The sequence below is a fragment of the Amblyraja radiata genome, chromosome 38 (assembly GCF_010909765.2).
Source record: "Amblyraja radiata isolate CabotCenter1 chromosome 38, sAmbRad1.1.pri, whole genome shotgun sequence".
In the NCBI taxonomy this organism is placed as follows: domain Eukaryota; kingdom Metazoa; phylum Chordata; class Chondrichthyes; order Rajiformes; family Rajidae; genus Amblyraja; species Amblyraja radiata.
In genome coordinates, this window is record NC_045993.1 from 15469638 (window position 1) to 15494061 (window position 24424).

At 46.2% G+C, this 24424-nt stretch overlaps 1 protein-coding gene across 1 annotated transcript; it reads left to right on the forward strand.

Annotated features, from left to right (window-relative positions):
- Positions 1-690: 690 nt before the first annotated feature.
- On the forward strand, positions 691-23377 carry LOC116966822 (SUN domain-containing protein 2-like). Its single transcript, XM_033013160.1, has 10 exons — positions 691-963; positions 1672-1749; positions 3140-3183; positions 4060-4216; positions 6625-6834; positions 11133-11217; positions 18489-18604; positions 20669-20836; positions 21677-21769; positions 23264-23377. The coding sequence occupies exons 1-10, from the start codon at positions 769-771 to the stop codon at positions 23375-23377; spliced, it is 1260 nt and encodes a 419-aa protein (XP_032869051.1). The 5' UTR covers positions 691-768.
- Positions 23378-24424: the final 1047 nt, after the last annotated feature.

Genomic DNA, 24424 nt, shown 5'->3' on the forward strand with positions numbered 1-24424 from the left:
AAGTAGTTGAGGGGTGTAAACAAGAGCCAGAGACATCTTTAATGAGCACTTGAAACTTAGCAGCGTTGAGGACGACAGGTTGTCAGTGCATCCTAGCTGCTCGAACTGCAGTACTGGGAACGAGTGTTAGTATAAGTGTTATAGTGGGGTGGAGTTAGTGATGCTGGCTTATGTGTGATTGGTTCACATGCAGCACCAATCTACAAGGGGAAAATAGAGGAGAGATGTGAGATAAGTGGAGGAGAAGGGGTGGGCTGCTGGGTGGGTTGGGGGCAGAGTGAATGGGGTGGAGAGTTGGGGGTTGAGATGGGGTTGCAGGATGGAGAGTTTGCCTGTGTTGGCTGCAGTTGGCCTGCATTAGGTTGGAGGTGTCCCCCCTCCATGCTGTGGAACGTGGCCTTGACAATAAATGTGCTGTGCACGGTCTCATTGAAGGGCGGCGATGGCTATATTCTGGATCAGGTTGATATGGACTTTAGTTTAGAGATACAGCGTGGGAACAGGCCTTTTGGCCCACTGGCTCCACACCCCACACACTAACACCATCCCACACACACTAGGGACAATTTTACATTAATACTAAGTCAATTAATCTACAAGCCAGGTCACGGGGAGAGCGTACAAACTTCGTACAGGCACTCCTGTAGTCAGGATCAAACTCGGGTCTCTGGCGCTGTAAGGCAGCAGCTCTACCACTGCGCCTCCATACTGCCCAAGCTGACCGTCTTGCTCTGTTCCTAGGCTGGCCTGCAGGTGCGAGTGCACAGAATGGAGAAGGAGCTGGATCTGCTGACCGCTGCCTTCCGGGCTTGGCTGGACTGGGGTGGTGAGCCATCTGAAACCACACGCCTCCCTCCCCCGCCGACACCAGCCCACATCATCAAGCTGCTGGGCAAGGTAACCCTTCAGAGACTGGAGGAGCTTCGGGAAATGCTGCCCTTCGAGTCGCTGGAGAGGGTGCAGGTGAGTGTCAAATGTTGGCAGCTTGGCCTCTTCCCCCACCCCTGCCTGGCAGTGATGTGTAGAGTCTGTCCGTAGGGGGGTGAGCAGAGCCTTGATTGACACAGGAGGAAATCCAGCTGTTAGTTAACCTGTTGCTTAACCTGCCTGGTAGTCATTCAGAGAGATGACATGGAAACAGGCCCTTTGACCCACTGAGTCCACGCTGACCATCGATCCCCTATTTGCACTAATCTATCCATCTAATCCATTTGTTATCTGGCAACTGAATAAGTTTACCTCAACTAGAGAGCAGTCCTGAACTACTATCTACCTCATTGGTGACCCTCGGACTATCTTTAATCGGACTTTACTGTCTTTACCTTGCACTAAACGTTATTCTCTTATTATGTATCTATACCCTGTAAATGCCCCGATTGTAATCATGTATTGTCTTTCTGCTGACTGGATAACACGCCACAGAAGCTTTTCACTGTACACGTGACAATAAACTAAACTGAACTTTATTCTTTCCATATTGTCTTCAATCCCCTCCCCCCCAGATTCTCCACTTGCCGACATGGAAGAGGCAACTTACCGCGGCCAATTAACCTACCAACCTGCACACATTTGGTATTCTCTCTCTACAAAGGCTCTGGCTCTGTGTTGGACAGAGGTGGGGTGGGTGCGTGCCCCTGGTGAGACTGTAACGCTGCGTGTGTTTGCTTCCAGGCTGACATCGCCGCCATCCAGCAGATGCATGAGGAGCGGACGGAGCCGGCGCTGCGGGCAGTTGGTTGCAATACCAAGGTGGGTGCGGGGAGAGGGAGCTGGTGCTGGTGTGGGAGAAGGGGTAGAGAGGGCACAGGGAGTCATGGTTCATAAGTGATAGGAGCTGAATGAGGCCATTTGGCTCATCAAGTCTATTCCTCCATTCAATCATGGCTGATCTATCTTACCCTCTTAATCCCATTCCCCTGCCTTCTCCCCATAACCCCTGACACCCATACTAATCAATAATCTATCTATCTATTCCTTAAAAAGATCCACAGCCTACTGTGGCAGTGAATTCCACAGATTCACCACCCTCTGTTTAAAGAAATTCCTCCTCATCTCCTTCCCAAAGGAACATTCTTTTAAACCATATAACAGTTACAGCACGGAAACAGGCCATCTCGACCCTTCTAGTCCGTGCCGAACACGTATTCTCCCCTAGTCCCATATACCTGCGCTCAGACCATAACCCTCCATTCCTTTCCCGTCCATATAACTATCCAATTTATTTTTAAATGATAAAAACGAACCTGCCTCCACCACCTTCCCTGGAAGCTCATTTCACACAGCCACCACTCTGAGTAAAGAAGTTCCCCCTCATGTTACCCCTAAACTTCTGCCCCTTTTACTCTGGTCCAAGCTTTCCTTCACATTCTGCCTGATATGGCTGCTTTTAGTCTTTTTTTGTTTTGTTTTTGAGATACAGCGTGGAAAGTCTGCGCTGACCAGCGATCCACACACACTACCACTATCCTGCACACACTAGGGACAATTTACAATTTTACTAAGCTATTTAGCCTACAAACCTGTACGTCTTTGGAGTGTGGGTGGAAGCCGGAGCACTTGGAGAAAGTCCACGCAGGTCACGGGGAGAACGTACAAACTCCGTAGTCGGGATTGAACCTGGGCCTCTGGTGCGGTGAGGCAGCAACTCTACCGCTGCACCACCGTGCTGCCCCTCAGCTGCTCTACCTCTCAGTCAGACCATTTATCTCGGCACCATTTTACACCATACTCTCAATTCTGTAATATCAAGGCCTCGGTGTTGAACTGGTCTCAAGGACTGGTCTCCGGAGCCACTTGGGCAGAGAATTCCCTGCATTTCCCATCCTCTGGGTGTTAAGCTGCTACAGTTCAGTGAAGTTTGCTTTACATTGAATGGTGGATTCTGCGGGTAATTGATGAGAATTTGTGAAGAACTAGTTTCAAGGAAAATTCGTGAAGGACTGGGATTCTCTGAGAGCTGGCATTGATTTGATGGGTTGAAATGGCCTATATTATAAGGAAATATGAAGTATGGAAAAGTGACTTTTCTGCATTACATATTTGTAAATTTGACGTGTATGTTGTGAAATAAGTAACTGCGAGTAGAATTAAAAAGCTTCCGAACTTGAAAATAAACTTTGTTTTTAATTTCTATTCCTAGATGTTGTTGCAGAAGGTGAAGGAAATGGAATCTGCTGTGGAAAGGTACAGAGCTGCGCTGTGACAGTTTCTAGACTGCATCAACTGCTCACAACGATAGAGATAAATAACTCATTTAAGGGCCCGTCCCACTTGGCGATCTTTTTCGGTGACTGCCGGCATCATATCAGTGTCGCCAAAACATTTTGAACATTTCAAAATCCAGCGGCGACAAAAAAATGTTGCGACACTTGTAAAAACACCGCGCGTCATACGTCATCACGCCGCGTCACGCCACAAATGTTTCGGTGTTGATGTTGTCGGCCACAGTATCTGCAGATGCATCAAGATGCCCCTGGGGTGTGGCACGGCAGCAGGTTTGCCTGTGGCTGAGCTGTGAGCAGTATAACGCTGATGCTGTGTGTTTCCAGCCAGGATTGGAGATGGAGCAGACCCTGGGGGGGGGGGAGGGGTTGCTGCATGAAACAGGTCAACGTTGTTTTTAGTTTCGAGGTACAGCGTGGAAACACGCTCTTCGGCCCACCGAGTCCGTGCAGACTAACGATCATCCTTACACCGGTAGTCAGGATTGAACCCAGGTCTCTGGCGCTGTAAGGCCGTAGCTCTACTCTGCACCACCGTGCTGCCTCTGCTCCTGCACTATGATGGCTTGCTTTGTCCTGTCTGGGGCAGGTTTTGTCTGGGCCACAGGCAGACATAAAAACAGTATTTTTCCATGACCAGTAGCTCTACTCAACAGCCAAAAGTCTGTAGCATCTTTTTACTCTGGTACTTTATTTCCACATGTTTAAATTATAATGTTTTATTTTTAATTGTCTACGGTATATCATGTTTTTATCCTTGCAAGCAAAGCACCAAGGCAAGTTCCTTGTACGTATACATACTTGGCTAATAAAATTATATTGATTATTATTATTATAGGTTGACAGATGAACAGAAGCAGCTACTGACTGCACTGGTGCTGGTGGAGGAGCAGCTCAGCCAGACACGGCTGGAGCTGCAGGCTGCACGTGCGGGCCAGAAGGACGTGGACTCCAGCATGCAAGCATTGGAAAACAAAATTAAAAGTATGACTGATGTAAGTTTTCCCAAATAGTTTTTTATTTAACTGTAAAAGGCCAAAACTTAGCACTTCTTCTGCCTTGGAGATGATCAAAGAGATTGAGATGAAGAGGAAAGTGTGGAAAGTATCTTGCCCTCTTCCCTCCCCTTCTTTAACACTCAACTCCCACTCACCCCCTCCCTCTCTAACTGCGTTCTTCCCTTTCTCTCGCTGTCTCTCCTTTTCCCCCTCTGTTCCTTTCCCTGTGTTCACTCCATGGGGCACTCCTGAGCTTCATGTTATCTCATTCTGACTCTTGGATGTGGGAGTGACTGAACAGTCTGTGATTTCCTGCACTGTTGCAATGAGGCTCAAAGCAATCTTGGGGAATGGCATCTCACCTTCCATTTGGGCTCATGGCCGTCCTCTGGGCTTGAACTGAATTCAATAATCTTGGGCAACTTGATTCCTCTGTTAGTATCAGTTGCACATTTGTGATAATTGGGTTGGTTTGTTTTTTAAAATCTATCCAAAAGTGGATGGCATGTCCATGCTGACCTGCCAGACATGTCTTGTCTGAAAAGCGTCTCCACCTGAAACGTCACCCATTCCTTCCCTCCAGAGATGCAGCCTGTCCCGTTGTCTATCTTCAGTTTAAACAGCATCTGCCGTTCCTTCCTAGACATGTCTTCTTGCTCTGCATTTTGTAACTGCTACGATCTTTTGTCTATTTGTCTTTTCACCTAACCGCTCCTATTCACTCCATGACCAGATAACTTTGTGTGCAGCTTATCCCCATGGCCACCTGGTTTTACACTATCAGAGTCATCCACCCATCCACCCACCCACTCGGGTCAGGCTACAGATGCAGCCTGACCCGAGTGCTCAGCATTTTGTTTTTCAGATTTATCACATCTGCAGTTTTCACGCATTTATTCTAACATCTTTTTCTGTATGGCTGCCACCTTTAAGTCCATGTTAGCACACTTCCTCCAATATCTTGGGCTCTTCATTGTTTTGCAGCAGCCTCATTTGCTGCAAATGCTTTTTGGAGATCTAAATACACACGACATTTACAGGAGATAGACACAAAAAGCTGCAGTAACTCAGCGGGTCAGACAGCATCTCTGGAGAAAACAAATAGAAAATTCCTTTTCTCCAGAGATCCTATCTGAGCCGCTAAGTTGCTCCAGCTTATTGTGTCTATCTTTGGTTTAAACCAGCATTTGCAGTTCCTTCCCACTACATTTACAGGTTTCCCTTATCAACTCCCTATCACATCCTGTCAAGTTTTGTCACACATGATTTTTATTAAACCATGTCGGCTACGTTTGATTAGATTCAGCTTACCAAATGATTCGTTATTTCCTCTTGCGAACTATGAGTGCTGGATGAATTAAAATCGTAGAGTGATAGTGTGGAAACAGACCCCTCTGCCCAACACCAACACCCACCAACATGTCCCAGTTACACTAGTCCCACCTACCTGCGTTTGGTCCTTATCCCTCCAAACCTGTCCTGTCCACGTACCTGTCAATTGACCTATAGTTCCCACCTTCTGTTTTTGGTGCTGGGACGCAGGTGAATCTCGCTCACAGCCTCTTCTGCTGCTGGTTCAGGTGCCCAGTAAATGTGAGTTCTGCTTCCAACAGCCATTCAGGCAGTGAACCCTTGGCCCACTGTACTAATTGCATCAAATCTTTGTGCCAATTGAATTACATTCCCAACTTTGTTTACTCTGAATGGACCAATCAGAATATCATCACCTTATGTGTAGAAAGGAACATGATCCGAAACATGATCCATTCTTTCTCTCCAGAGATGCTGCCTGTCCCGCTGAGTTACTCCAGCATTTTGTCTTTTTATCTATAATATTATAACCACTCAAACAATCTACCTGCTGCAGTTCCTGGCGACTCTCTCCTTGCAACCTTTCTTCTGCAGTCCTGCCAATGTTGTAAACCTTTCTTGTGTCTCTCTAGTGAACTCCCATCAATCCTGTAGGGAGGCAACCAGAATCCACACAATGTTACAGGTACGACTGAGCTAACGTTTTCCACAGTTCCAAGATGACTGTCCCACTACCTTCAAAGATCCATGAACAAGCTCTCTAAAGATAGACACAAAATGCTGGAGTAACTCAGCGGGATGGACAGCATCTCTGGAGCATTAGATGCTGCCTGGTCCGCTGAGTAACTCCAGCATTTTGTGTCTATCTCCAGTGTAAACCAGCATCTGCATTTCCTTCCTACACAACAAGCTCTCCAAGATCTTTCTGTTCCCCACCACGGTTCAGTATCCTTTCAGCTATAATGTATTCCCTTGCCTTGTCTCCCTCGCCAAAGGATCAACAATTGTAAAATAATGTTTTTTTCGGATTACAAAGATATTGATTTCAATGTTTACAAGGAGGAGCGCTGACTATCCTGCTCTTGTGTGTTTAGGAGACGGCATTGCTCCCACTGGTCCACAAGCTGCTCTTTGGTTCATCACAAGATAGCACAGGGGAACCACTGACAGCACAGCTGGTGCCTCGCAAGGAACTCGAGGCCCTCCTTGCTGGCTTGGAGAAGAAGTTCCTCTCAGATGCATCACTTTACCCTGGTCCTGCAATGGAGACACACTCGGCAGCTGTCAGAGCAGGGATTATGAAGGTACAAGCATGCAAGCAGCCAGTTGCTCTAACTCGAACAGACTATTGCATTTCAGAAAAGTAATTTGTTCATATTATATACAGTTAATGAAATTGGGGCATGTCTTGCTCTACATTCCATCAATTCAGCACTTTCGCTTGCAATGTGTCAATGAACAACACATCCTTAAACAGTGCTCCCATGAAGTGTCTGAGAGTCCCTCAGTGTCTAGTGGTGGCTGGACCTTAGACCAAGCCCACTCCCCCACAGCCTCTGCGGTGACTGCACTGAGCTTCAGTGTGTCCCACACACCACATACTCCCACACCCTGGAATGTGCCAGTCGGCAGCAATTCATTTACCCACATCTTATGCAGGAAGATGGCGGCGCGCACAGTCGCAGCGGCTCGGAGCTCTCCCTCTAATTGCCGGTTTTTAGTGTTTTTTTTAATGTTTACTTTCTGCACTGTGAGCCTTTCCCTTCAAATGGGAACGAACATAACTTATAACCGACTGCAGATCTTGAATATTCGGAGTACAAACTACATTCCACCCCCTCCATCTGCTATACCATATGCTATACCATATGCCACAGCGGTGCCTGCCTGGATAACGAGCCGAAGCAGCAAGCGGGGCAGACGGGGACGGAGACGGGAGAGGAAGCAAAAGCGGGGCAAGCGGGCCGGCATCCACGCTAGGCTGAGGAGCTCACCGGACCGACCAGCTTTGCCCAGCCTGTTTATAGCGAACGCCCAGTCCATTGTCAACAAGATCGACGAACTCAGACTGAGGCTTCACTCAAACAGGATAAGTAGCTGCGCTTTCTTCTTCACCGAAACCTGGCTGAATCCGAACATCCCTGACGCTGCTATTGAGCTAGCAGGCCGGACTGTTTATCGAGCAGACCGAACAGCTGACTCCGGTAAGGATAAAGGCGGTGGTGTGTGCATATATGTGTGTAACTCATGGTGCACCACCACTGACATTGTTCAGACTTTTTGCTCCCCGGACTTGGAATTTATCACAGTGAAATGCAGACCGTTTTATCTGCCAAGAGAGTTTACAGTGGTGTTCCTCACTGATGTTTACATACCACCGCAAGCTAACGCTAAGCTAGCACTGGCTAGTCTGCATGATGCTATCCACCAGCTGAAAAACAACCACCCAGACGGCGTGTTTTTAATAGCAGGAGACTTCAATCACGCCAAGCTGAAGACTGTAATGCCAACATTTCACCAGTTTATTGATTTTCCGACCAGAGGAAACAATATCTTGGACCAGGTCTACTGCAACATTGCCAAGGGCTACAAAGCGTCCCCCTGCCCCCATCTTGGCCGATCCGATCACATCAGTCTGTACTTAACACCTGCATACAGACCCCTCATTGCAAGGATAAAGCCAACAGTTTGCACCATCATGGTCTGGCCAGAAGGAGCCATGGACAGGCTACAGAACTGCTTTGAGTACACTGATTGGGACATCTTTAAACAGGCTGCCACTCATAACAACCACACAGACCTCAACACCTACACCTCATCAGTATTGGATTACATCACCTTCTGTATGAACAGTGTCACCACACAGAGGACAATACTGACACTCCCCAACCATAAGCCATGGATGAATGGCGCTGTAACTGGTCTGCTGAAGGCCCGGGATGCAGCTTTCCACTCAGGTGATGCAGAGGCCTACAGAACAGCAAGGTCCAGTCTGAGGAAGGGCATCAGGGAAGCAAAGCACCGCTACACGAAGCGTATCGAGGAGCATTTTAACAGCTCATACTCTCGACGCGTGTGGCAGGGCATCAGAACCATCACCGGCTACAACAGCTCCACACACGCACAAAGCTCATCCCTCCCTGACGACCTGAACTGTTTTTTTGCCAGGTTTGATTGCGCCGACAGCAGTGACAACATACGGGCACAGCGGGGACCCTCACCACCGGTGCTGACTCTGAGCCCCCACGACGTGAGACGGACCCTGCAGCACATCAACCCCAACAAGGCCACCGGACCTGACGGAGTACCAGGGCGGGTTCTGAAGCACTGCGCAGGGGAGCTGACTGCGGTGCTCACGGACCTGTTTAACACCTCCCTGCTGCAGGCCTCCGTCCCCACATGCCTCAAGACAGCCACAATCATCCCTGTGCCAAAACAATCAGCCATCAGGTCCCTCAACGACTATCAGCCAGTGGCGCTGACACCGGTGGTGATGAAGTGCTTCGAACGTTTGGTACTGGGACACTTGAAGAACAGCTTTCCCCCCTCCTTAGACCACCACCAATTTGCCTATAGGGCAAACAGGTCGACGGAGGACGCAATGTCACTGGCCCTCCACTCCACCCTGACACACCTTGACCAGCGGGACAGTTATGTGCGGATGCTATTCATAGATTATAGCTCCGCCTTTAACACCATCCCCCCCATAAACTAGTCATCAAGCTGGACCACCTGGGCCTCAACACACACCTGAACAGCTGGGTCCTGGACTTTCTCACTGGCCGACCACAGACTGTGCGCATGGGGAGGCAGGTCTCCTCCAGCATCACCCTGAACATCGGTGCACCACAGGGCTGTGTGTTGAGCCCCTTCCTCTTCTCCCTTTACATTCTCGACTGCAAAGCCACCCACGAGGCCAACACCATATTAAAGTTTGCAGATGACACCATCGTGGTAGGCAGGATCACGAGTAACAACAAGGCCGCCTACAGGACAGAGGTAGAGAACCTGGTGAGCTGGAGCCGTGAGAACAACCTGATCCTCAACGCAGCAAAAACAAAGGAGATGATCCTGGACTTCAGGAGGAGACCGAAGACCTTCATCCATCAGCCCATCACCATTAACGGCGAGACAGTGGAGGCTGTGCAGAACAGCAGGTACCTCGGGGTCAACATCAGCCACGACCTGACCTGGACCGTCAACATCACGGCGACGGCCAAGAAAGGATTTCAAAGGCTTCACTTCCTGAGGTGCTTGAAGAGGGCACGTCTCCCACAACAGCTGCTGGTGAGCTTCTACATGTCAGCCATCGAGTCAGTTCTCACATACTGTATCACAGTATGGTACTCTGGCTGCACCGCAGAGAACAGGAAAGCTCTCCAACGCGTCATTAAGACTGCTGAGAGGATCACTGGCACCCAGCTCCCCAGACTGGAGGACATCTACCGGACCCGCTGCATCCGGAGGGTCAAGGGCATCATTAGAGACAGCACACACCCTGGACACTGCCTCTTCACCCTCTTGCCCTCAGGAAGACGATACAGGACACTGAGCGCCCGCACGACAAGACTAAAAAATAGCTTCTACCATAGAGCTGTGACACTACTGAACTCTATCCCCCTCCCACACTGATCCCCCCCCTCTCTCTCACACACCCGCCCATACTCCTATATGTTTATAGTCTAATTTTTTAATAGTTATTTTTTAAAGGTATTTTTATACTCATATTCCTGTGCAGCTGGAGGACTGCTCCAACAAAATTTCATTGTCTTGTACAATGACAATAAAGATTATTATTATTATTATTATTATTAGATCAATTTTTGGGCAGACCAACGTGAGTCTACCGCTGAGATAATGATCTTCCAGCAGCAGTTGACATTTATCTTGTTGTGCGTCCCTGTGAACAGCTCATAGATCACTGATGCACAACTGCTCAGGATGAACCATGATAAGAGCCCTTGCATTCTTCTTCTGACCTTCCTGTCAAACACCCAGTGCATAAGGAGGTGAATGTTGTCCACACCACAACCACCTCAATGGCAGCGTGCAGTGGGGTGCTTTACTGACCGAGCAGGCAGGGTCTGACTGGGAGGGCTCCTCACACTACTGTTGGCGAATTCCTCTGTCTGTTTGGGGAACCATCTGATGGGATCCATCGAGTTCTTCTCCCACAGTGTCTGTAGCTCGTTCTACGTTGATCACTTGTGGTCACAGGTAGTTTTCTTCAGGAACCTGTCTGTGAAGGACAGGTAGTAAGGCAATGTCAAACTGAATAGAACATTGCTACACTAGTCCCACCTGCCTACGTTTGCCCCATATCCCTCCAAACCTCTCCTATCCATGTCAATGTACTTTAATAATTATTGACCTGATCACATAATCCTGCTACCTTCTACGCAGTATACGTGAGCTCTCCATTGCTCACTTTTATTAGACCTTGCCAATTCCAGATTATGGGAATGGATAAGAGGGATCATTTTGTGGGAACTGTTGAAGGGAGCATTGCCGTCTGGTTTCTGTATGTGAGTGGGCTCTACACTCTATTGCACTCTACTGCCTCCTTCTTATCCCACATTATTGTTATTTTTTCCTTTGGTAGGAAGTGAAAAGCATTGTGGAGCAAGCCTTGAAACTGTACGGCGCTGACAGGGTTGGATTGGTGGATTATGCACTGGAATCTGCTGGTAAGTATCAGACAAAAGCCCGGGCCAAGTAAAACTGAATGTAACAGACTGAAAGAGTGTTGTGTGGGCTGGAACTTTAGTCATGTTTGACTTGCTCCTGTGGAATGGGGTGTTCTTTCATTGCCTTATTCATCCTCCCAAAAAACCCTATTCTGTATTTGCCTCCAATTCCATTAATATCCCCAGTTCATAGTATCATTGGTGGGATGGCCTTGCCCTGGGGCACCATTGGCCATCTTCATTCTGTCCACTGCTCCACCATCCCTGCAAACACATTGGATAATCTCTTGTGCGCTCTCTCCGAAGCTTCATGCCTTTCTGAGGGCAAGGCAGCCAGGACTGGATGCACTACTCCAGCTGTGGCCAAGCCTGTGTTTTACAAAGTTCCCCCATCACTTCTTTGCTCTTGTACCCTGAGCTGTTATTTATAAAGTACAGGAGTTTTTAAACTTCCTTCCAAAGGCACATATATCACCCACGTGTGTAAGAAGGATGTGAAGGTCTGATGAAGGGACTCGACCCGAAACGTCACCCATTCCAGAGACACTGTTGTTTCTTCACTCCTTTTAGAATTGTGCCCTCTAGTTTACATTGCCTTATTCCTCCTGCCAAAATGAAATATTTCACATTTGAATTACAGCTGTAACCAGCCTGTACAAACCCTATTCTGTATTTGCCTCCAATTCCATTAATATCCCCTGTTCACAGTATCATCTGCAAATCTGGAATCATTTAATGTTATTAGGTGGAAGAAAAGATGGGTCTTATTCTGCCCTCTGGCCAATTTTACAACTTACAAACCTGAACATCTTTGGAGTGTGGGAGAAAACCAGAGCACCCGGAGAATGCGGTCACAGGGAAACATAGAAAATAGGTGCAGGAGTCGGCCATTCGGCCCTTCGAGCCTGCACCGCCATTCAATATGATCATGGCTGATCATCCAACTCAGTATCCTGTACCTGCCTTCTCTCCATACCCCCTGATACCTTTAGCCACAAGGGCCACATCTAACGCCCTCTTAAATATAGCCAATGAACTGCCCTCAAATACCTCCTGTGGCAGAGAATTCCAGAGATTCACCACTCTCTGTGTGAAAAATGTTTTTCTCATCTCGGTCCTAAAAGATTTCCCCCTTATCCTTAAACTGTGACCCCTTGTGACCTGTGACCTGAGAATGTACAAACTCTGTACAGACAGCACCCGTAGTCAGGATCAAACCCAAGTCTCTGGTGCTGTCAGGCAGGAGGTCTACCGATCCGTCACTGCTGCCCTGATTTAATTGCTCCCCTCTTCTGTTGGTTAGCCAGTTTTATTCCTTGAAGCAAAGTTTAAGTTGCAGAGAAAGTGAGAACAAAATAGATAGACTGGAGACCAGGAGACATTTGAGATGAACATCGACACCAGCTGGATCGGTGAAGATGCAACTAGTGGCAGACGAATGAAATCTTAAACACTGTAGAAGTGCAAGAAAAGAAGACAAGTTCATGATTTGAAATGTGGATAGAAGCTTGGTTCTTCTCAAACTAACATTGGACTTAATTGGAATTGTGTAGAAAGCTGAAGATCTACTTTAGGTTTCAGCCATCTGCAGAATGACCAGGATGCTGCCTGGATTAGACAGAATGCTAGAATAGTAAGATTAAACGAGAATTTACCAGTTTGAAGTTTGATCTGTATTTTATGAGAAGGAACGTTGAGGGAATACGTGAAGAACCCGCTTACGACGCATGCTTGTCATTCTTCAAAGCAGCAGTGTGAGGTCACAGATATCCTATAATGACCTAACATAGTAAGATTATGAAAGAGATACCAGTTTATGATATGATCATAGGAGGGTGGGAGCGGAGGGCACGTATTCCCTCAACGTTCCTCCTCATAAAATACTGATCAACTAACTGGTAAATTCTCGTTTAATCTTACTATTTTACGTCGGAGTCACGTTTGTGACTACGTGAAGATTTTAAAGCTCTGTGACCTCATGCCGTGGAACGAGTCCATGCTTCACGTCTGCCTTGATTATTGGGAGAAGTATTGTTAACAATTTTTAAAACACCTCCATACAAAACTGTATGATGTTACGAAAAAATAAATTTATTAAATTGAAATCATAGCCCATTGGTTTTTTGGGCAAATTATATTATTGAACGCAAGAGTCTTTCTGAAAACGATGATAGATCCAAAACTGGTTTGTTATAAAACCTCTGAAATGTCTTCTCAGATGACCATTCTGCCATCCTGAGGATTTGGTCTGTTGGCACCTCCAGATTTTTTGCTGCGGATGTTGCTGCAGCCCTGGTGGAGTGAGATTTAAAAACATTAGTGTCTATCCCCGCCATCTTTAAGACATTTTTCAGCCACCTTGAGATAGTCTGGGTCGTCACCCTTTTGTGTGGTTTCTTGTATGAAACCAGCAGAGCCATTTCCTGCCCTCGAATAATTTTAGTGTATTCCATGTATAGTAGGATATGTGTGACTATACACAGGCGTTCATCATTCGGGTACGCCATAAATTCTATTACTTGCCCCGATGACCCCGGTCTATTTTGTTTTATGAGATCATTAATGACAAACACCAGTTTTTCAGGGCAGATCATCAAGCAGTCCAGCCTCAGTTTGTGTAATGACTGGACTCGTTGTGCAGTAACCACGCCATCAGCATAACCATTTTCATAGTGAGTTTTTCAAGTGATAATGCTGTAGTAGGCGACCAGCTTCTCAGCATGGTCAAAACGACACCCACATCCCAGATTCGGGAGTACCTGGTTTTAGGGGGTTTCATATTAAATATGCCCCTCATGAGTTTAGTTACCAGGGGGTGCGTTCCCACTGAGTGCCGCTCCGTTCCTAGCGATAAATAATTGGAAAGAGCACTTCTGGCACTATTGATGGTACTGTAGCCTAATCCTTCATCACAATGCAGGCTTGTCAAAAATTCCAATACAGCCGGAATGTCCTTGGCTCTTTGATCAAGATTGTTATCAAAGCAGTACTTCCCCCATTTTTTGATGTGTCCTAAGTACTGCTTTTTTGTAGACAGTCTTTGAGCTGATATGATCATATTCATAGTTCTGCCTGACAGTCCCATGCCAAGTAGTGGGTCTTTCAGACTCTACAAATCAACAAATTCATACTATTATGGCATGGGTGACTACCCTGTGTTACTGGATGAATCAGTAAATTAGGGCTATGCCTCATAATGGTACATGGTTCTAATACCATTCCCTGTATAACCGAGAACCATGGTTGAGTAGGCCAATCGGAATTTTCCTTAGTACCCGATTGATGAGGCAGAAAGGAGGAAATGCATAAAAAGCCATTTCCCCCAATGCAGAGAGAATGCATCTGTTGCTTCTGCCCCATGGTCTGGTTCCCATGACACATACCTTGGTAGTTGGTGATTCAACCTGGACGCAAAAAGATCAATATCTGGTGTACCATAGTTTGCTGTAATTTCAGCAAATACCTTTTTATTCAACATCCATTCCGTGTTTTCCTTAAATTTACGTGACCTGGTGTCTGCCACTGAATTTAGTTTCCCTGGTAGGTATGTAGCCGATATCCAAATATATCTTTGGATACACCATAGCCAAATTGAATTTGCCAATTCATCACAAGATGTCGATATATTTCCACCCATATAATTTATATATGCCACCACAGTGGTATTATCAATTTGTAACCGAACATGCTGGTGCTCAATGCCTGAGCAATATGACTTAAGGCCATAAAAAGCCCCTAACATCTCTAGGTAATTTATACCACGTGTGTTAAGTAAAACTGCCTCCTGTGTCTTCCATCTCCCTCCACAGCTAGAAACGGAATTAGTGGCTCCCCAACCAATCCGTAAGTTTTGCCAACAATGAAAATGTCGTCTAGATATGCCATATCCTATGGTTATGTTGACCCCATCCAGTTAAATTTCAAATACCGTCTGTGTTCACCTCTAATGGGTACTGTATAGTAAGCATCTTTTAAGTGAATGCTTGCCATATAGCACCCTGTTGACACTAATTCTTAGCAGTGATAAAGGTATCCATCTTAAATTAACATATTGAACAAATGTGTTTAGGGTTGACAGATCAATGATTATCCGGCAACCCCCATCTTTTTTATTTTTAATAAATATGTTAGGTACAAATTCTAATGGCTCATGTATTGTAGGCTCAACTACGCCTATTGTATGCAAGCTTTGCAGCTCGATGTGAGCTATAGATTGTTCGGCTTCCGTGAGTACGAAGTGCCTTCTGGTGTATGTTGCACTGGAAGGTTATTTTAATGAATAAATTCTATCAGATAACCCTGAATACTGTTTAGAATATATGAGTCTCTTGTGATCTTATTCCATTCTTTCGTATAATATTGCAGCCTCCCTCCAACTCTCGTGCTCCCCTTTATTATAAGAGAACCAGACCCACCTACCTCCATGGTTACTGGTGGTTGTTGAATTATTTCCTTGGTTTCTTTGTAAAGGGGGGCTCTGTTTTTAGAGGTTGTGTTGGAGGTTGAGGCTCCCGCATCTTCCAGGGTGGTCGGCTCTGGCCATACGCTAAAAAAGGCTGCTGCGGGTTGTATCTGGGTTTAGCACTGCCACCGCTAAACTCCCCTCTTCTAGGTGGTCCATATGGTTGGTATCTTTGCCCAAAGTAAGACTTTGCACTAGTCTTAATGAGCCCCAATGTCTTTGATTCCTCATCAAGCTCTTTAACCTGTTTAAATAAATCTTTTCCAAACAATAGGGTTGGAGGTTTGAGGGCTCTCTGTTTGCAAATCACCGCGAACTTCGGGTCTAATGCTGGCTGAATAGCACTCTTCCTCATGCTATTCAGCTCAAATTGGACATTACAGAACAAAGCTAAAGCGTCCTGGTGATCCTTTGTTAATTCTGTTTTCTCCAGGGTGCGGGCAAAGGCTGTGATCCCCGCTGTAAGCCCTTTTAAGGCTTTCTGGATTTTCAAGTCGTGTGTTCGGGTGGCCTTCCCCATATGCTTCCATATACATTGGTTCATGCTGGGTACTTGTAGAGAATTACAATTCCCTGGGGGCAGATGTCTAGCCAGAGTCTCTGTAAAGGTTTGTGTTTGTAACTGATGGTCAGACATATAATTTATACTGGCTGCCATCCTAGAATCCAAATCTGCCCCAGTTTGATTTGGTTGAAAAAACTCGGCCACCATATCAAGCAGTTTTCCTTTCTCCCCTCCTTCAGGGTTATGTAAACCTGTGCCTTGGTCAGGGTCTGACCAAATTTGGTCCTGCCCACTCTCCTCCGAGGAGTAAGAGATATCTTGCGGCCCCACACGGGGTACCGCTGTGGGACTTACCTCTTGCCCACTGTGGCTAGCCTCCATATTTCTGGGACTGCCACCATGGAGGAGCTCCTCCAGCAACTGCACCAAACGGTCTTTGTGCTCACTGGCACTAGACGTTCTCGGCTGCACCCATTCCTGCAGCCGGTCCGCAGTCTGCTGCTCTCTCCCATATGCCCGCTCTTCCCGTCCCCGGTACTCACGGGCACTGGTTTGCGGACTGTCGTCGTCCCGCAGCCGGCTGCACCGGCCCTTATGCGAACGTTTCCTGGTCGCTTCCGGCTGCTCCATGTAGGTCCACCGCTGTTCCCGAGCCTGGTGCTCTCGGGCACTAGTTAGTCGTGATTGCTCCTCTTCTGCAAGCACCCACTCATAACGGCTTTCTCCCGAGTGCTCAGATTCACGCAACCGCACAGCCCGGGCCCGGTATTCATAGGTACTGGCCGCCCGCGGCTGCTCCAAGTCGGACTCGTCTTCCAGATGGTGAGTCTTCCTTAGGACCTTCCCGCCCAGCCCAGAAGTAGTTTTTACTGGTGCGGGAACCAATTCCGGCACAGCTGACTCCTCCACCGAGGTTTCTTTTGCAGTCGGCTGCTGTTTCTGCCCGATGTCCGTCCCTTGGCAACTTCCCTCTGGCAGTTTTTTCGCAGTCCGTTTTCTCCTTACTCTGTCCATTTCTCCTATTAAAGATAGAAACGCAGAGTCCCTTACCTGCCTTCTGCCGGCTTTTTTCTTCTCCCGTTAATGGGGACGTCCTCCCCCCGTGTCGACTCGTTGCAATGCGTGTAGCGATATGACACGCATGCGTCGTAAGCGGGTTCTTCACGTAGTCACTCACGTGACTCCGAAGTACAATAGAATATTAGCTATAAGGGGAGGTTGGACAAACGGAATGTTTTTGCTGGAGCGTCAGAGGCTGAGACGAGACCTGATAGAAGTATATAAAATTATGAGAGATATATAGATGGAGTCGGCAGTCTTTCCCCAGGGTGGAAATGTCAAATACACGAGGGCATAGAGTTTAGGTGAGGGGGGAGGGGAGGGGAGGGGAGGGGATGGGGGGGGATGTTTAAAGGAGATGTTTGAGGCAGGTTTTTCTTGCACAGCTGTAGGTGTGTTGTCAGGGGAGGTGGTGAAAGCAGATACAATAGTAATATTTAAAAGGCATTTGGACAGATACATGTACAGACAGGGAGTAGAGGGATGCAGACCATGTCCAGTCAGATGGATGAGTTAGGCTGACATCACGGTCGATGCAGACACAGTGGGACAAAAGGGCCTGTTCATACGATGTAAATAGATGTTCTACAATATATGAGAAATATATGTTCTACAATATAAATTGTCCTTTCTGGCTAGTCTCTAAACTAGGTCAGATGTAATGCTATATGGCTTTATATTATTGAGAAAAAGAACCAATGCAGACAGCAGTCATTTGTTGCACATGTTCCCAGCTAACTGCCCACAAATAACAATATTTTTATACCTTGGTCAGCGGGTAGCAGTTTTACTCTCATTTTATGTTACAGAAATCTTTCTCATTGTGCTTAATTTTTTGCAAAAACAGCTCCTTGTTTATTCTAGTTGTATAGAATGGAAAAATGATGAGAGCAAGTAAATGGTTGAGATTTTATCCAACCACTGCCACCTGGTGGCCATTCAGCTGTGTATTTAAAGTTTCAGCTGGATTCTGTGCTCCAACCTGTTGGACATTGTATGAAAATTAGCTTTCAAGTTTACTTAAACAATTGTGATTGTAACATTAAATTATTCTACAGTTGTGCTGGATGTGTTGAGTTCTTGGACAAATTGGAAAGTTCTTCTTAGTGGTCAGCACTCGAGCAAAAACTTTCCAATCCCTCTGCCAGAGTTTTGCAGTTCTCTGCAAACCTGCATATTTCTTGAAGGATTCATGATTAACTTTGTTCATTCAGTGATATGATTATGATTTTTTTCTCTTGTTAGGTGGCAGTGTGATCCACATACGCTGCACAGAGACGTTAGAGACCAAGACTGCTCTTCTTAGTCTGTTTGGCTTTCCACTGTGGTACCAATCTCGGTCACCCAGAGCTGTCATTCAGGTATATAATCCTTGTACTGCTGCTCCCTTCTGTCTTGAAAGCAGTGACCTTTGAATACTCTCCTAGAGGCAGCAAGGTACAGGGACGCTATAGGTCCACAACTTCAAGATTTGCTGTTGGGGGCACCACAACTGGTGTGTGTCTTCTGCTTTCCCCAGGTTTATGTGAAACATAATCTGTCTGCATAACATTTCTTCCCTGTCAGAAGAATGCAAGTTATTGATATATATGTCCAAAAAAATCATGTATTGGCCCACCATGCATGCTTGTTCAGTACCACAGTTGTGGGATATGGAATAGAAACATGGAAATTATCAACAGGAGTAAGCAATGTGGCCCTTCAAGCCCACTCAACCCCTCAGTATGATCATGGCTGATCATCCAAATTGAGTCCCCAGTAGGGGGACTCCCCATACCTTTCTCCCCATACCTCTTGGTCCCTCTAGCTACAAGAACAATATTTAAGTCATGAGTATATTCAACAATCTGATTTCAATTGCATTCCATGATGGAGAATTCCTCTGGTTCACCACTCTGGATGAAGAGATTTCTCTCCCTCTGAGTCCTACATGACCTCACCTTATCCTCTCACTGTGATCCTGGTCCTGAAACTCCCCAGCATCAGGAACATCTTACCTCGAATCTTTCCAGTCCTGTTACAACTTCTACATTTTGTAGGTTTCTAAAAAATGATCATTCCTTCCAAACTCCAATGACTATTGACCAGATTGCTCTTCATACGTCAGCCCTGCCATCCCTACAGTTAATCTGCTGCACTTCTGATGTGTTCCCTCCATAGCAAAAATATCCTTCCTTAAGGAAAAGTGGGCTCCTTCCATCTGCTTTAACCAAACTACGACGCTTTATGGTCCCCATTCCTCTCACCTGGATATAGATTGCCAGTGTTTGTCAAATCTTCAATTGAGTTCAGATTTTTAAAATCCACTTCTGGAGTCATCTAGCACAGAAACAGGCCCTTTGTGCCCAACACGTCCACGTCAACCATCAACTAATCCCATTTGCCAGCATTTGCCTGTAGCTTACAGAGGTGCCTAAGTCCAGAGGGTTGAGATTTTAAAGCAAAGAAAGATTTAGAGGAAATGGGAGAAAGCATATTTTGTGTTGCATTTGATCACACTGCCCGAGACAGAGGTCCTGCTGGTTCAGGTACTTGTCCTGATACTTTGTAGATGGTCTGAGAGTATCTGTGTTGGGGGCAGTGTGTTAAAAATGTCTCAGTAACTCCTGTTCTCTGCATTAACTTAATAATTGTCACACCATGAACCAAAAGCAGCAATGGGCTCTGCTGGGAAATTGTAGCGCGTTTTCTCATTGTGCAGGGTTGAGATAAATTGGCAGAAAACATTGAGGGGTCGAGACTGCAGATTCCTGCCATAATAACCCCCATCCCAACAACCCATCCCTGTTCCCAAAATTACCCTTGACACCCGTTCTAATCAAGAATTGGTCTATCTCTGCCTTAAAAATATCCACTGACTTGGCCTCCACAACCCTCTGTGGCAATGAAGTTCCTCCTCACCTCCTTTCTAAAGGTGCACCCTTTAATTCTGAGGCTGTGACCTCTGGTCCTAGACTCTCCCACCAGTGGAAACATCCTTTCCACATCCACTCTGCCTTTCATTATTCTGTAAATATCCTCGTATCCTCACGTGGATCGTGTCCAAAAATCCAAATCTTTGCTGTCCCTTTAGGAAGAATCAGTGTTCTGTTGAAAGGAAGGGGGATAATTGTGGGCGGCACAGTGGTAGAGTTGTTTCCTTACAGCGCTTGTAGCGCCAGAGACCCCGGTTCGATCCCAACTGTGCGTGCTGTCTGTACGGAGTTTGTACGTTCTCCCCATGACCTGCGTGGGTTTTCTCCTAGATCTTCGGTTTCCTCCCACTCTCCAAAGACGTACAGGTTTGTAGGTTAATTGGCTTGGTAAATGTAAAACAAAATTGTCACGAGTGTGTAGGATAGTGTTAATATTCCTGTTTTCGCGCTGTATCTCTAAACTAAACTGAGAATATTTCCTAATGTTTTTGTTCTTGTTCTCTCGTGCAGCCGGAGGTTCATCCTGGGAACTGTTGGCCATTTAAAGGCTCCCAAGGCTTTGTTGTCATCAAGCTTGCTGTCCGGATCAGGCCTACAGCCTTTACCCTAGAGCACATTCCCAGATCCATTTCTCCTAGTGGATCAATTAGTAGTGCCCCTCAAGACTTCTCTGTTTATGTGAGTGAAACGTATAGAATATGAGTGTATATTTGGGAACCATGGTGTTTGCCTGGAGCATGCTGCTGAACATGGCAAGGCTTTCTTGGACATTGGATTCCATGTTCAGGGTCCCGAGTGGTCTCACAATCCACGTCAATAACATTAACAAGTTCTGTTAAAAATTAGCAAATTCCATTTCACAGTCCAGAACAATAATCCCTCAAATAGAAGGCCCACTAATATAATCTTCAATCTTCCATGCTACACAAGTTGCTCATACTGGTGTTTGAACTGTGATTCTGGGTTTTCACTGTCTTCACTGAGTTTTGTCACTTTATTGCACAATCCTCAACACTGCGAACCACAAAAGCTTCATACAGTGATTAAGCAACTTTACAACCAATAGATGAGATTAAAGTTAACGCTACCCTACACATACTAGGGACAATTTTATGCCAAGTGCTTTCCTGAACAATTCTTCACTGGTATTCCCTCAGGATTGAGGATGACTTGCTTCCACTCTAGTTCTGTGGGTATAGAGGTGCCTGATGAGGCCCCTGTGGTGGGAAACACTGATTCTACCACAGATGAGAGTTGATGCTACGCATGTAGGACATCGTTTCATTCTGTTTGATTGTGTACAGATTCACTTCATGTGCTAAATGAGGTGATGACATTTTTCCAATTGACTTTTAGGGAACTACTTCTTCTGTTTGAAATGAAATGACTTTATATATTCCACCAAGCTTTCACCCAGGCAAGGGTGAAAGTCCTGCTTTCACCAGCTGGTATAATTGTTGGGGTGACTGGAGAGTAATTTTCTGTGCGCAAAGCTTGCTAATTTCTACTTGTTCACAGGGCTTGGATGATGAAAATCAAGCCGAAGGGGTCCTATTGGGACAATACACGTATAATGAGGAAGGGGATTCCATCCAGATGTTTGAGGTGCAGGTATGGAAGTGCATAAAGGATCATTGATTCTTTGCTGGAACAATCCTATAACCTTGGCCTTTTCCTGTAAGCTTTTATTTTCCTTTGTTCAAATATTTATCTATCTTTTACAAAAATATACTTTGCGATGTAGTAACTGTTAACCAAAATCTGGCATGTGCCAATATTTGACAGTTAGCTCACTGGTGTTTGAACTGTGATTCTGAGTTTTGGTGCTGACTTCACCCATGTTTTAGTTTAGCTTAGAGATACAGTGCTGAAACAGGCCCTTAGTCCGCACCAACCAGCGATCCCCGCACACTAACACTGTCAATTGACAATAGGTTCAGGAGTAGGCCATTTGGCCCTTCAAGCCAGCACCACCATTCAATGTGATCATGGCTGATCATCCACAATCAGTACAAAACATGGAGGGGATTGTCCCCCACCTCTCAAAGCACGGGGGGCGGGTGGGCGTGTGTCCCCTGTACCCCCAAGATTTCCGCCCCTGCACCAAGGGATCAGGGACTGTCAGTAAGTTCTCTCACATGCGTCTTTTGCTGAAAATTAAATATGTTTGGGAGGAGTTTGCGCATTGTGTAAGAAGGAAATGCTGATGCTGCAGATGTTTTACACCGAAGATGAACACAAAATGCAGTAGTAACTCAGTGGGACAGGCAGCATCTTTGGAGAGAAGGAATGGGAGGCGTTTCAGTTTGAGACCCTTCTTCAGACTTGTATTATCGCAAATATCGCATTGACTGGAACAAATGACAAGTTACAAATAGAAAATTGCAAATCTGCAGGTGATGGAGGACTGAAACACAATGCTAGAAATACTCGGGTCAGGCAGCAGGTGCGCAGAGATACTTTTTTTAATTGACCATTCATGCAATCTGCTCAAGGATAAACATGTTTTCAGATGCAAAGATAGGGAAACCGAGGAGAGCTGGATCAGTGGCTGAACTACTTGAAGCATCTACAAGTTTCAAACTTGCTGAACCAATCCAGATTACAGATTGTAGAAACAAGAAACTGCAGATGCTGATTTACCGAGGAAAGACACAAAATGTTGGAGTAACTCAGCAGGTCAGGCATGTCCAGGAATGCTGCCTGACCCACTGAGTTACTCCAGCATTTTATCTCTCCAGAATAGAAGTTTATTTTTCATGGCCACTTTATTCACAATTTGTCAGTTCCCACAAAGCAAGCTGTGTAAGTAAGCATGTTCTTTCCCCATCCATGAGGCTACATGGAGTAAAGCTGTTGCTCCCAGTATTTCCTGCTGTAATTGAAATCTATGCTCCTCTTATACCTCTGTAAAGCATCGACCTTTTCCATGATAAAATGCTTGTTATCAATGCTGTATGTAATTGAATAGAATGTCCTGAAATCCATGATCAGCAGGATGTTTTAAGTCTGGTTTGTAGCTAATCCATCTTCTCTCCTGCCTACAGTACTTTCATACTGAAGCACAGGTTCCCTGATCTGTCGTCATGTTTTTTTGCTTTGTAGAATAAAGATGCTGCCGTTTACAAATTCACTGAACTGCGGGTGAATAGCAACTGGGGCCATCCAGAATATACTTGCCTCTACCGGTTCCGTGTCCACGGAGAACCAGCCATGTGATTCTGGAGCTCGGCTGCCCTGCACTCTACAACACGAACAACCTCTACGTAATCTGAATTCAAAGTTGATTTCCAGCAACAATGTCAATTTCTGTCATAAATGTTTATAGTGTTTTAAATTATTTATAATTATTTTATATTAAATATATTTAGAATGATACTGGAGATTCCTTAATTTGAATTTTTAAGGATTTTATGAATTTTTTTTTCATTTACGGCGTGGAGTTGTGGGGGGAGCGGGGTGTGTTGGTGGGGGTGAGGGCAGGGGATGGGGGGCAGGTGTGGGGTTGAAGGGGGAGGGGGTTGTGGGCAGGGGTGTTGGGGGTGGAGGGGGCTTGTGTGGGCAGGGTTTGTGTGGGTGGGGGGGGGTCTGTGGTTGGGGAGGGGGTGTGTGGGGGGAGAGGAGGGTGGTATGGGAGGTTGTGGGGATGGGGAGGGGGGGAGGGGGTTGTAGGGGAGGGGGTTATGGGCTTACCAGTTCCCGGCCCCGTCTCCGACCGCACTTCTGGCTCCATGACCCGGCTCCGGACTCATGTTCTCCAGAGATGCTGCCTGACCCACTGAGTTACTCCAGCACTGTGTGAAATGTCATCTATCCATGTTCTCCAGAGATGCTGCCTGACCCACTGAGTTACTCCAGCACTGTGTCTATTTTTCCTTCATCCAACTGCCCAAGCCCACCCTCCCCTTCCTTTCCTGTTCCTTTCCACCCATAAACCTCTCTGCCTTTACATTTCACTCCTCTTTCGAATCTGCTCTACTTATCTACATGCATTTTTCTTCTTAACTTTTTAGTCATAGAATGATGCAGTGTGGAAACAGGCCCTCCAGCCCAACTTGCCCACACCGACCAACATGTCTAAACTAGTCCCACTCACACGCGTTTGGCCCATATCCATTTGAACCTGTCCTATTCATGTAATAATAATAATAATAATAATAATATATTTTATTGTCATTGCACGTCAGTGCAACGAGATTTAGTATGCAGCTCCAACCGATGAAAAAGAAAAGTAAAATAAATAAATAAGCTGTGTGTCGTGGCCAT

Bases quoted from the DNA above. Each gene is read 5' to 3' on its own strand.
- LOC116966822 (XM_033013160.1), top strand. From the start codon at position 769: ATGGAGAAGGAGCTGGATCTGCTGACCGCTGCCTTCCGGGCTTGGCTG. The intron at 11,218-18,488 runs GTAAGTATCAGA...TTCTCTTGTTAG, and splicing joins TTATGCACTGGAATCTGCTG to GTGGCAGTGTGATCCACATA. The intron at 18,605-20,668 runs GTATATAATCCT...TCTCTCGTGCAG, and splicing joins CACCCAGAGCTGTCATTCAG to CCGGAGGTTCATCCTGGGAA.